Source organism: Gopherus evgoodei, chromosome 5 (genome assembly GCF_007399415.2).
Source record: "Gopherus evgoodei ecotype Sinaloan lineage chromosome 5, rGopEvg1_v1.p, whole genome shotgun sequence".
Lineage (NCBI taxonomy): Eukaryota > Metazoa > Chordata > Testudines > Testudinidae > Gopherus > Gopherus evgoodei.
The window spans coordinates 73,658,479-73,671,458 of NC_044326.1; the positions used below are offsets into that span (position 1 = coordinate 73,658,479).

General features: G+C 39.4%; 1 protein-coding gene across 1 annotated transcript in view; it reads right to left on the bottom strand.

Annotated features, from left to right (window-relative positions):
• Positions 1-12,980, bottom strand: part of PALLD (palladin, cytoskeletal associated protein) — a 340,242-nt gene that overhangs the window by 176,791 nt on the left and 150,471 nt on the right. The window contains 1 exon segment of the mRNA XM_030563213.1: positions 11,310-11,655. Coding sequence (XP_030419073.1) covers positions 11,310-11,655 — 346 coding nt within the window.

Genomic DNA, 12,980 nt, shown 5'->3' on the forward strand with positions numbered 1-12,980 from the left:
CAATACTATGACAAATCGGGTGGTATGAAATATATTGCAATCTATGTAAATACTTGGAAGTTTCCAACGCTATTAAACCCTTTATGTGGAAGCATTTTTGTCCCTTACATATTAAGGAAATCTGTTATTAATGTCAAAAAGTCAATCCTGAGATGTGCTGAGAACCAACAAAATCCTATGGATTTCAATAGGAATTCAGCAAACTCAGCAGCTCACAATGTCAGGACCCAAGTCAATGCTGCAGAAGGAAAGGGTACTAAATAGAAATAGATGTAGAGGCATATACACAATCTTCTCTCAGGAAATGTTTTGTATTGAAGAGCTGTACTGTCTCTGTGCTTCAGATTAGTGTCACTAACCCCAAATTTAAAAAAAAAAATAAAGAGGGAAAAAAAGGGCTTTTGACTCCCAGTGTATGTATATGGTCTAGTATAATATTGTGGTTGGTGATCTTTGACCCTCATCCTGCACTGTGCTGGGCGTCTTTGCCACTCATTGAAATTAATGAGGGTTTTCAGCACTTTACAGGCTTGGCTCCCCAATGAATATTTGTCGAGGCATTGAGAGTTAAGGGAGAAATCACTACTCTGCTGTACAGTAACCCATACTATGCCCAACTATATTCAAGATAAGCAACTTCCTCCATTTTTCTTCTCTCACCCCTCCCCATCTTGTATTACACTAAAAGTTTTCAGTGTTTGATATAAAATAAATCTGATGTCTTTTTCTGTGAATATTTTGATGGAAGTCAATCAGAAAGTTGGGTATTATGGACTAAAGGAACACTAGAAGTCAACTTCCATAAATTCAAAGTATACAACCCACTGAAATGTCAGAATCATATGCTAAGTACACTGCACATGTATGTTTTCTGACAGATAATGGATATGGATGTTTGACATTTCTTGTCAGATTATCAATTAGCTCTTCTGTAAGCAGGATGTACAGTTACTTCCATCTATTAAAGGTCAGAACATAAACAACATTCATTGCCAAAAGAGAAACCAAAGCCTTAGATATACAGTTCTTGCCTATATTTAACCTTAGCCCTTTATATTTGTAGATAGCCATTGTTCTAAAAATTATATAGACTTCTGCAGTTGCAGATTTTAAAAGGTTTAAAGTTCAGTAACTTTAAGAATAGTAACACTTTAAGGGGGGACAGATAAGAGGAAATCTCTCAGTACTATCACTACTATTTTCAAGGTTATGTTATTCTTCAATAATGAGTGGATAATTAAAGTCACTACATAGCTGCACTATTCATAAAAGCCTGAATAGTATTTCAGACTAATAGTTGAAAGTTTAAGTTGTTTGAGAGAATGTGAAAAAAACCATTGAGAGAGCTGTGAAAATAGTTATGGTTTTATATGTTTTGTTGACAGGTATTAAAAACTAAGGATTGATTTTAAAATGATATGATTAAATAAGTTCTCAATATGCAGTATCAGATCCATCTGTCCACATCTGGCATTGCTACAGAATGGAGAGACTAAAACGAATCAGGATTAAGGCCATTTCTGAGATAAAATGGAATAGTTTCAGAAGACCTCTTATCTTTTCAAGGTGAACTAAAACGACTGACTGTCATAGGTTGTACTTCTACAGTGTCCCATCGAGGGAGGACGGGTGCCCCCCTCATCACAGACCATACTTCTCTGGCTGCAGGCATTGCTGTAGAGCCAGGGTAGGCAACCTGTGGCATGTGAGCTGATTTTCAGTAGCACTCACACTGCTTGGGTCCTGGCCACCAGTCTGGAGGGCTCTGCATTTTAATTTAATTTTAAATTAAGCTTCTTAAACATTTTAAAAACCTTATTTACTTTACATACAACAATGGTTTAGTTATATATTACAGACTTATAGAAAGAGACCTTCTAAAAATGTTAAAATGTATTACTGGCACTCGAAACCTTAAATTAGAGTGCATAAATGAAGACTCGGCACACCACTTCCGAAAGGTTGCCAACCCCTGCTGTAGAGCCAATTTAGCAAGTGGACTGTGGTCATCTCTGGCCATAAGTCTTAGAGAGGTGGCAACCTCCCTTCTAGGCATAAAGCTCTCCAAAAATGGTAAGGGCAAACCAAATAACATTGTGGCCACAAAACAGTCTGGGTTTATCCAGCAGTTCCCCACAAAGTAAGAGGTCAGTAGTCTCTGTAGAAGGGGTCTGATCCCCTAATCTCCTGGAGTCCAAAGGACCCAGGCTGAGTGCCCACAGTTCTAAACAAAAAGTGAAAAACAAAGTAGAAAAGGTCTCTCAACTTCTTCTGAAGGTCCAAATGGCAGAGGCTCTTCAGCTGTTCTTCTAGTAAACAGCTTTGGAGCTCTGTTCTATAGCTCTGGTTATCTCTGTGTACCACTCTGAGCTGAGCTTGTATTCTCCTTTTTGAAGAGCTGCCCCTCTCCATGCCTCCCAGGTATACTGGGATAGAGCTGACTGTGCCCAGAGGAGCTCTTTAACTTCTTCCTGACTGGATTGGGAACCTGTCCCACCATACTACCATTATGCTGAAATAATATGGAACTTTCATTAAAATTATTTAGCTTTTATATATACTACTCCAAGTCATCAAATTATCCCAACAAAGTTATGGGAACCTATAAGAAAGAAGGAGCCTAAAGGTATCTGGTGATTCTCTAGATAAGAGATTTCTTTGTACAGCTAACAGACTTTAGAACTTTCAAGACCCAGTGACCTGAATGGATACCACACAAGCTTGAATCATTTTTTCCATATGATGATAAAATATCCCAACATATTCAGCAACCTTGTTCCAATATCTATTTTTCTATAAAAAATATTAACATACCTTCATAGCAAAATATGGACCCCAATAAGTAGGTATGAATTTTCAGACACTTATGTGAACATGCATTACATATCACAATTACCCCTTTTGACAGTGAGGTGCTAACACAGCTTTTCATGGTGACCAATGTCACTGATAAAGTCAGATAATATAAGTTAACTCTCATCAGTTGCATGCCTACTGAAAGTGTGCCATCAATCAAGGTTAAATTTCCTGATACAAAACTCTCAAGAATCATTATTTTAGTTCAAGAAACACTTTAAAATGACCTTTGACAATCAATAATTTTCTTGATAGTTCTGTTAGCTGAATGTAATCAGTTAAGTATTCCTTGTAAAATATAATCTAGTACTTATACAACTGCTGTATGTTGATTAGTAACCCAAGTAACAGAAATTCTACATACTTAATCAAGTACTGCAGCATACTTTGTGTCTCTAGTTTTGTTAAAAATTACCATTAACGTGGAAGGGAGAGAAGAGGAAAGGCAAAACCAAAACATTTATGTTAATCAGTAAAAGATATTTAATTGAAAGGAATTTATATTGTAAACAGATCAAGTGATCAGGTTAGTATTCAAATTGTTTTCCATTTCATTTGAACCCCCTCAAGTTTTGGATCACTACTCTTGTTACTGAACATTATATTGCAGTAGAACTGTAAGAAAATTGGGTCAGAGCCCCATTGTGTTAAGATAGTAACACATAGTCGAAGAGTCCCTGCTCAAATGAGCTTGCAGTCTAAAAAGGCAAGACATAACAGAGGGATGAGACAAACAAGCAGACTGGGATAGAACATTATTTTTGTATGTAATGTTTTCTATCATGGTCATCATTTCCATGTAATTAAAAGGATTTAGTATTTTCCCCATAAAAATGTCATGTGTTTGTCCCCATGGTCCACCTGCTACTGAACAAATATTCCATATATGTTTACAAAATTTAACTCCTGTCCAGTGCAGTGGAATATATGACCTGGGTTACATACTGAGACCATATAACCTCAAAGTATTTCATGTTTTATCAAAACAGGATATACTCGCCAGTATCCTATTTGCTATGTGTACTTCGCTGTCTTTATTGGCTTTCAAACTATTAATAGTTTGAATCAAAACATTGTATAGCATACATTTTAATTTAAAGAAAAATATGATTTTGGTATTTTCTGCTCAAGAAAAAGCCACCACTTCTCACACTTTCTGCCTCACCAAATAAATCTTAAATGAGTAAACTATGTACTAAGTACATAGATTGCCACATATAGAACTCGCTTCAAGGACATGGATTTGTTTCAAACAATATCATACAAGAGATCTGGGACAGACATCTTTGTAATAATTAAGAATCATTCAGATATGTGAATCATAAAAATAAGGACCCTTGTCCCATTTGCTAGGTACTGTACAAGCATATGACAAAATGGCTTATTAATATATCTTGTGAGGAAAATATTAATTTGATTGACAATTTTTCACAAATCAGTGCTGAAATACTGATGTAAATAAATTTCCTGAAGTTACAAAATCAGTGGATGTGTCAGAGATTAGAATTACTAGGCCAGTGGTCCCCAACCTGTGGGGCATGACCCCCCTCGGGGTGGCACAGAGGAATCTTCTGGGTGGCATGGCAGGGCTTAGGACAGCCTCCACAAGGGGCAGAGAGGGAGCACCACCCAGCCTTGCTCTGCCCGCAGCTCTGCTTTGGCTCTGCCCGCAGCTCTGCTTTGGCTCTGCCCCCAGCCTTGGACCCTGGCTCCCAGCCCAGCCATGGCTCTGGCCCTGCTCGTAGCCACAGTCCCAGCCCCATGGCCCCACTCGTGGCCCCAGTCCTGTTTTGGCCCTAACCCTTGGCCACCAGCCATGGCCCTGCTCCCAGACCTGTGTGTGTGTGTGTGTGTGTGTGTGTGTGTGTGTGTGTGTGTGTGAGAGAGCGCACGCGCTGATAGAGGTAAAGGAGGCAGCAATCTAAAACGTTTGGGACCATTGCAGTGGGCACTACCATCTCTCTTATCTAACTTCTTGCTTCCTACAGCATAGAATATGACCTGTGTTTAGTAATAGCTTCTGCAATATCCCAGGTGTGAAACTTATTCTGCACTGTGATTTTTCCTAGCAGCAACTACTAGGTGATGTATATTTTATCGCATTAAACTCCATTCTGAATACACTTGACACCAGACTGATGCAACTGTTATCATCATCATGCTTTAGGATTACATTTTTTAGAATCAATTACCATGAAAACAAGCATGTTGTAGCAGCCTTTAAAACACTTTTCTGTACAGAAGACACCTACAGTAACTTTCTTTGGCATGACAATTCTTGCTTTGGACTCAGCTTGGATAAGTTAGTATTATACACTTATATGACTCTTTTCATATGCAAATTATAGAGAACTGGTCACATGTCCATAGTTAATGAGCTCTGTTTTGAACCTAAAGCAGGGATTCAACCTCATTGTTTTCTACGAAAAATGCAATGTATCATTCCCAAACTTACAGTGCTTACTCTGAGTACAAAGTAATAATGGTTTGCCTGAGAATTTACAAGTAAATCCTTTATGAGTTAAGTTTAATTAAAAAACTGGGTTCTTTAAGAAATTTAACATCTGTGTCGGTCTTTTCTTTGTCCCAAATGAGCCTAACAGAATAGCGCAGACACTTAGAATCATCGAATATTAGGGCTGGAAGAGACTTCAGGAGGTCATCTAGTCCAATCCCCTGTTCAAAGCAGGACTTACACCAACTAAATCATCCCAGCCAGGGCTTTGTCAAGCCAGGCCTTAAAAACCTCTCAGGATGGAGATTCCATCACCTCCCTAGGTAACCCATTCCAGTGCTCCACCACCTCCTAGTGAAATAATGTTTCCTAATATCCAGCCTAGACCTCCCCCACTGCAACTTGAGACCGTTGCTTCTTGTTCAGTCATCTGCCACTACTGAGATCACAGCCTAGCTCCATCCTCTTTGGATCCTCCCTTCAGGTAGTTGAAGGCTTCTATCAAATCTCCCCTCACTCTTCTCTTCTGCAGACTAAACAAGCCCAGTTCCCTCAGCCTCTCATCAGTCATGTGCCCCAGCCTCCTAGTTATTTTCGTTGCCATCTGCTGGACTCTCTCCAATTTGTCCACATCTCTTCTGTAGAGAAGGACCAAAACTGGACACAATACTCCAGGTCTGGCCTCACCAGTGCCAAATAGAGGGGAATAATCATTTTCCTTCATCTGTTGGCAATACTGCTACTAATGCAGCACAATATGCTGTTGGCCTTCTTGGCAACAAGGGCACACTGCTGACTCATATCCAGCTTCTCGTCCACTGTAATCCCCAGGTCCTTTTCTGCAGGACTGCTGCTTAGCCAGTCAGTCCCCAGCCTGTAGCGGTGCATGGGATTCTTCCTTCATAAGTGCAGGACTCTGCACTTGTCCTCGTTGAACCTCATCAGATTTTTTTTGGCCCAATCCTCTAGTTTGTCTAGGTCAGGGGTTGGCAACCTTTCAGAAGTGGTGTGCCGAGTTTTCATATATTCACTCTAATTTAAGGTTTCGTGTGCCAGTAATACATTTTAACATTTTTAGAAGGTCTCTTTCGATAAGTCTATAATATATAACTAAACTATTGTTGTATGTAAAGTAAATAAGATTTTTAAAATGTTTAAGAAGCTTCATTAAAATTAAATTAAAATGCAGAGCCCACTGGACTGGTGGTCAGGACCTGGGCAGTGTGAGTGCCACAGCTCATGTGCTGCCTTCGGCACCCATGCCATAGGTTGCCTACCCCTGGTCTAGGCCACTCTGGACCCTATCCCTACCCTCCAGCATATCTACCTCTCCCCCCAACTTAGTGTCATCTGCGAACTTGCTGAAGGTGCAATTCATCCCATCATCTAGATCATTAATAAAGATGTTGAACAAAACCGGCACCAGGACCGCCCCTGGGGCACTCCGCTTGATACCAGCTGCCAACTAGACATTGAGCTGTTGGTCACTACCTGTTGAGCCTGACAATCTAGCCAGCTTTCTATCCACTTTATAGTCCATTCATCCAATCCATACTTCTTTAACTTGCTGACAAGAATACTGTGGGGGACTGTATCAAAAGCTTTGCTAAAGTCAAGACACATCACATCCATTGCTTTTTCCATATCCACAGAGCCAGTTATCTCATTATAGAAGGCAATCAGATTGGTCAGGCATGACTTGCCATTGGTGAATCCATGTTGACTCAGGGACTGAGCTTTCTCCTATCACCCCTTTAACATAGCACCAGTCTCACTAATATAGATCTTGAAACCCATAAGTCAATTGCAAATTAAGGGCCAGATTCACCAGTACACTTCGGCTGCTTTGGGCTTCCCTGGTGACACAAAGCAAGTGTAAACCTAAATCAGCTGGCTGGTTTACTCTGGTTAGTTTATTGTACTGATGAATCATTTCTCAAAAGTGAAATAATAAAAAAATTACAATTTAAGATTAATACTACATATCATCAAGATATTAAAAATATTGCAGGGTAGCATACTCTTTGGGTTTCTTATTTAGTGCTAGTGTATGCCATTTTCAATAAATTTAAACACATTAAGGAAATTCCCTGCCAAAAAGCCCCCACACAAACAAAAACCTGCATTAAGGTGGTGGTGATGTTGACAATATGTGTCAGTAACTTAAGAATAAAAAAACATTACAAGGATTCTGTAATTATCCCAAACCTGAGAGTTACAAACCCAGGAAATTCAGAGTAAAGGTTACACTTAAAAGAAATCCAAACATATTAAGGTAAGAAATGCACAGTTAAGATACCTTAACTCTGTCCTGTAGTGATGTCATGAAGGAGAAAAAAAAAGTGTCTTGTAATGTCAGTGCCTTAATAAGTGTTGTTGTACCCATGTTGGTCCCAGGACATGAGAGAGACAAAGTGAATGAGGTAACAGCTTTTATTGGACCAACTTCCAACCAAGAGTTGCTTGTTTCTCTCACCAACAGAAGCTGATCCAATAAAAGCTATTACTTCAGCCACCTTTAAGAGTGCATTTTTTAAAAATCTTGTTGGATTTCTTTTAAGTCTGAATTTCCTGAGTTTGTAACATTTGGTTTGGGGATAATTACAACATCCTTGTAATGAGTTGGTTATTCTTGCATTATTAATACATGCTCCCAACCTCATTTCCATCATAACATTTCTTTTTCTGGGAATATATATTGGGCTTCAGAGAATGTGAGATTTTTGCTTGTGAATACTATAAATCCAGCGGCACTGGAAAATGAAATAATCATGTTAGCTGTTGGGTAACAGTTTTGTAGAATTAATTTACTATAGTGCCACAAGCCCAGGATATAAGACAGGGTGAGATCAGCTCATCTGGACTGGAGAAATGGAAATGAATGCAAGGGGGAAAAGCTATAATTCTGGGAAACTGTTTTTCCTCACTGCTCTCTACTAATCTCCTGTATTTCTTGTATTTCTGTGGTGGTAAGTTCCTCTCCAGTGGCACTGATGTTGAATGCCGATAACAAAAAATGCACAGTCTTCCCAAAGCAGTAATTTGGATACAATTATTTCAGATCTGAACAATTAAACCATAATTTTCAGTGTAAGGTTACTGATTAGATACAGGTTTTTGGTAGTCTGGATTTTATTTATGGTCTACCTCTTTTTAATTGAGGTGAAGAGGGATGGGTGCATAAATGCACAGGAGAACCCAGTATCTCAGGAAATATTAATCTTTATTGAGCAGAGCAAGGGCCAAGAGAGTGGGCCAAATCCCTTTGGGCAATGTCACAGCTCCTGGAGACCAGTTGTAGCCCTCTTTGTATGGGGGCTATGATGGATCAATCCTAATATCTCTAAGTAGTGCAGCAATTGTCCAGGAGGTGGCCGAGTACTGCTTGTAAAAAGGTGGCTCCAGCTGGAAATAGGCCTCTTCCTGCAATGCTCCCCTTCCCTGGCCATGAAAATACCACCTCTCTCCTCTTTTCTTCTGGGTTATTGCATGCTGACTTCTATTGCATCATTCCTCTCTGTTTGGGTGTGGTTGCACGTTGTACATTACACTACTGTAGTGTGTTATCTGTTTGTGTGGGTACATTCTCACTCCCACTCTGACCCTTGTATGCTGGGTAAAGTTGCTGGAGGGATGTAAAGTGCTCTAAAAGCCATGAATCTGACTGGTGGAGAATTCTTCCTGTGCCGAAAGCAATGCAGCCAGTTGCAGGCTGTTTTTAGTGGACCTGCTTGCAAACCCTGGTGTAGGAGCCCGGATGGTAGGGGCATGAATACTGGAACTGCAGAATATAGTGCTGCACAGATTCTAGAGTGCACTGCCACCATTGGCAGCTCCCCAATGCTGTCTAAGTTATGCTGGGGACCACTCTGGCCCCCAGTGCAGGGCAGAATCAGCAGGGTGTAAAGGTGGCTTACAGCCACCTTTAGCCCCTCCTCTCCCCCTACGTTGCAAGATCTGTGCTCCTCTCTTAGTACAGCACAGCATCTCACCACAGGATTTAAAAACAACGGCACACATTCACATTGCACAAGCACACTTGGACTTTAAAGCAACTGTGCTAGTTTCCTCTTTCACAGGTACGGCCTATTTGCACAGTATACATGGCTTCATGGTTCACTGATTTGATGTTTGCTTCACAGGGTCACAACTTTAGGCACCTGGAAGTGGCAGAAGAAGGGGGACTAAGGGGGGAACTAAGTATTGGGGGATGGCACGAATCCAAAGTTAAGGGTAATACTTTTTCCTCCACAAATGAGACATTAATCTACCTCTTGTGGAAAAGAGGGCTGGATTCAGAAGGCCTAACCTCTGATGGCTAGGCTGGGTGGTTTCTTCTTGCAGTACCCTGCTCTGGATTGTAGGCATTGGAATAACAAAGGCCTGGTAGGGTCTTAGGTTTAAACAGGATGTTTAAGCCCGGGACACTTTAGCATGTTCTGGGTTTGAGCATGAGAAAGTGTGAAGGAGCAGCTCAAGTCTGCTCTTACTTTTTCACATTTCATTTGGGCTAGGACAGATTGCCTCTAATGTTTGTCTCTGTCCTCAGTGGAGCCTGCCACTTACAAAGGAAGGGAAACTAGAACAATGCAAACTATATTGTAAACATATGAAGAGATGTATGCTGAGAACATATGTCACAAGATGAAGGCTTTATTTTAGTAGGCTTACAAAAATTTTAGATTTAACAAGTTTTTCTTATAATGACTTTAAATTCCTAGATTTTGTATTGATACCATAATTTGAATATTCAGTTAGAGTCTGCAACTAGAACATGTCATCTTCTGAATTTCAGTATAGCCTTCCCTCCTCCAAATACATACCCACAAACACACCCACACCAATTAGTGTGTAACTGTAGAAACAAAAAGCCAAGTTCTTCTGCACCTGAACTGTGTGATGAAATTCTGGCTCAAAAAAGAATCATGATATCATTCTAAAAACTTGTGCCTAAGCCACTCATCCTCCCTTTAATGACTACAAAACTGTTTTGTCTGCTTTTCAGAGACATGCAGAAAATAATTAGGAAGCTTATGTTTTTAATATACCAGCAGTAGTTCAGACCATGAGCTAAATACTGAAGGATTTTAAACTTCATTAAGGTAAGAACAGCTGTTGTAGCCTGCTAATCACTAGTGCTTAAGTTTCTCTTACTTACAGTCACCTGAATACAGTTAACACACTTTATTTTGGACAAGCCACTAGACATAATGTTATCAATATTTCATTAGAGCAGTAAGTCTTCTCTGCATTCATAAATCATAGAACCACATCATTGCTACTTCTTTTTAGCTGTATCATTTTTATAGTTAAATACAAATTTATTGTTTTTATAGCCTATTGAACACAAGCAGAAACCAAATATCATTCATTTGATTCTACCAATGGTTCTCAATTTGTTACTTCTCCTCGTTAGTACCTTGTTACAGGCCATTGATCAGAATGGTTCTTTTGGTTTTGGCCAGCTGTAAATTCACAAGTCACCATACCCATTGTTGAAAAAAACCTATGAAACACAGCACCCGGTAGACACACGCTTTGCATGGCTGATGAAAACAGACACATAATTGGAAAAAATTTTGACTTTAGAACAAGCCCTGCAGTGCTTACGCTAGAAAACTCACTGATTTCTACTGAAGTCAATAAAATTTTTCCCTGAGTTTAGGTACAATTAGGTAGAAGTGATTGAATAAAAGACTAGAACACCAGCCATTAACCTGAATTTCATTTGTTTTGCGGCTTTAATGTAATATACCAAGAATAACAAAAGTTTTAATATCCTTTCATTTGGCATAATTTTAAAATGAACTACATGGATCTTCTTGTACTCAGCTGCTTGGGATTTAATCCATATCAATGAGAAAGACACATTAATCAAGGTATAGTCACTGTTCTGGCCATTATTTGTCTAAACACACAATGGTTCTAGGGTAGAAGGTTTGCTTTCAACAGCCAGCAATTTAGAAAGGAAGGAAAAAAACCATGCAGAAATACTCACAGCTTTGGTTTGGCAAGGACTGGTGGTGGTTCCTTTGTGGGTGAAAGCAGGACAGCTGGAGCTGGGGCAGACTTATCACTACTAGCTTTGCTGTTAATCACTCCATTTGCTTCATGACTGGGATGGATGCCACTGGTTTTCTTCTCAGCAGAGTTGAACTGTAACTGAACGGCTGCTATGTTGGGTCTAAATTCTGTGTTGTTCACCTGTTGGCTCTCTGTATGCTTCTTTGGAGGAAGCTCAAGAGAACTAATCTCACGAATTGGAGGGGGAGGTGGGAAATGTTGGAAATCATCACTGTTGGATTCTCTTGTTGACAGCTCATGGCTAAAGCTTTCAGAGTTGGCTAAAACAAAAAGGAAGATAATCCCTGTCCAACAAGTCATATTCAAATTACATAACAGATACTTCAACACATATGCACAGTGTGCTTTTAGTTCATTAATGGTGAGATCACTTCACTTTTGTTATATATCATAGCTACGCCAGCTGGATATTCTTTCTGAAGCTCTCACAATTATTCACACCAAATTAGATATGCTACTGACTATTCATTTCCTAACTACCCATGATGCAGGTGGAATAGTTGCTAGTTAAGAATGAACGATTTACAGTTATTCAAGGACAGCCACCTGAATGAATTGCCTGCATTGGAATTTTGTTAGCATTCACTGCACATATTCAACAACATACATGTGAGTGGTTAGTATACTCCAAAACTTAATTGCCTTCATTTCTGTTTTAAATTTTACATAAAACATAAGGATTTTATTTTCAATTTTGTCAGCTTAATTTCATCTATTTTTCTTTTTTGCTTCTGCTGCCATCTAGCCTCAGAGTTCTGATGTTATGGAATCTGTCTAAACTTGGTTACATTATTTTTTCTAAACCTATCTTGCATAAATAAATAATTATTATTAAGAAACTAAGACTAAAATGTTGGCACTCTCATGGTGTGTTCCATCTGAGTATGGCAACACACTTTAGCTTCATCCATCAACTAGGTAGATATTTCCCCGACTTTATGGATGAGACACGTTAGCCTCAAAAATGTGGGTGACTAGCCCAAGATCATACTGGACACCAGTGACAGAGCTGGAAATAGAACTGAGGTTTCCTAGCATCTCAGTCATTTGACTTAGTTGTAAGAATAAATTCCCTACATGACCCACTAAGAAGCGTGCTCTAACAGGGGGGTAATAAAGATCATATGGATTGGATTCATTTCTGTGGGTTGCTGGTTTTAGTACTGAGATCTTTTCAATAGACTGAAGTTTAAGTCCCTTAAATTTTTTTTATTTCTTGTATCAAGAACCAGTGATGGACACATTCTAATGAACATAAATTACTGAATCATAGAAATGATGAGAGGTCATCTAGTTGAGCCCCCTGTGCCGAGGCAGAACCAAGTAATTCCTGACAGATATTTATTCAACCTGTTCTTAAAAACCTCCAGTGATGGGGATTCCACTGCCTCCCTTGGTGCCCTATTCCAGAATTTAACTACTCTTATAGTGAGAAAGCTTTTTCTAATATCTAACCTAAACAAATGACAGCCTTTTGACTGGTTTGACTTCTGGCTTTCACATATTTTACTCCAGCTATTTATTCTTTAGGGTTCTATTTATTCAATCCCATTTCTACTTGATATTTTCTTCATAAATTCCCTTG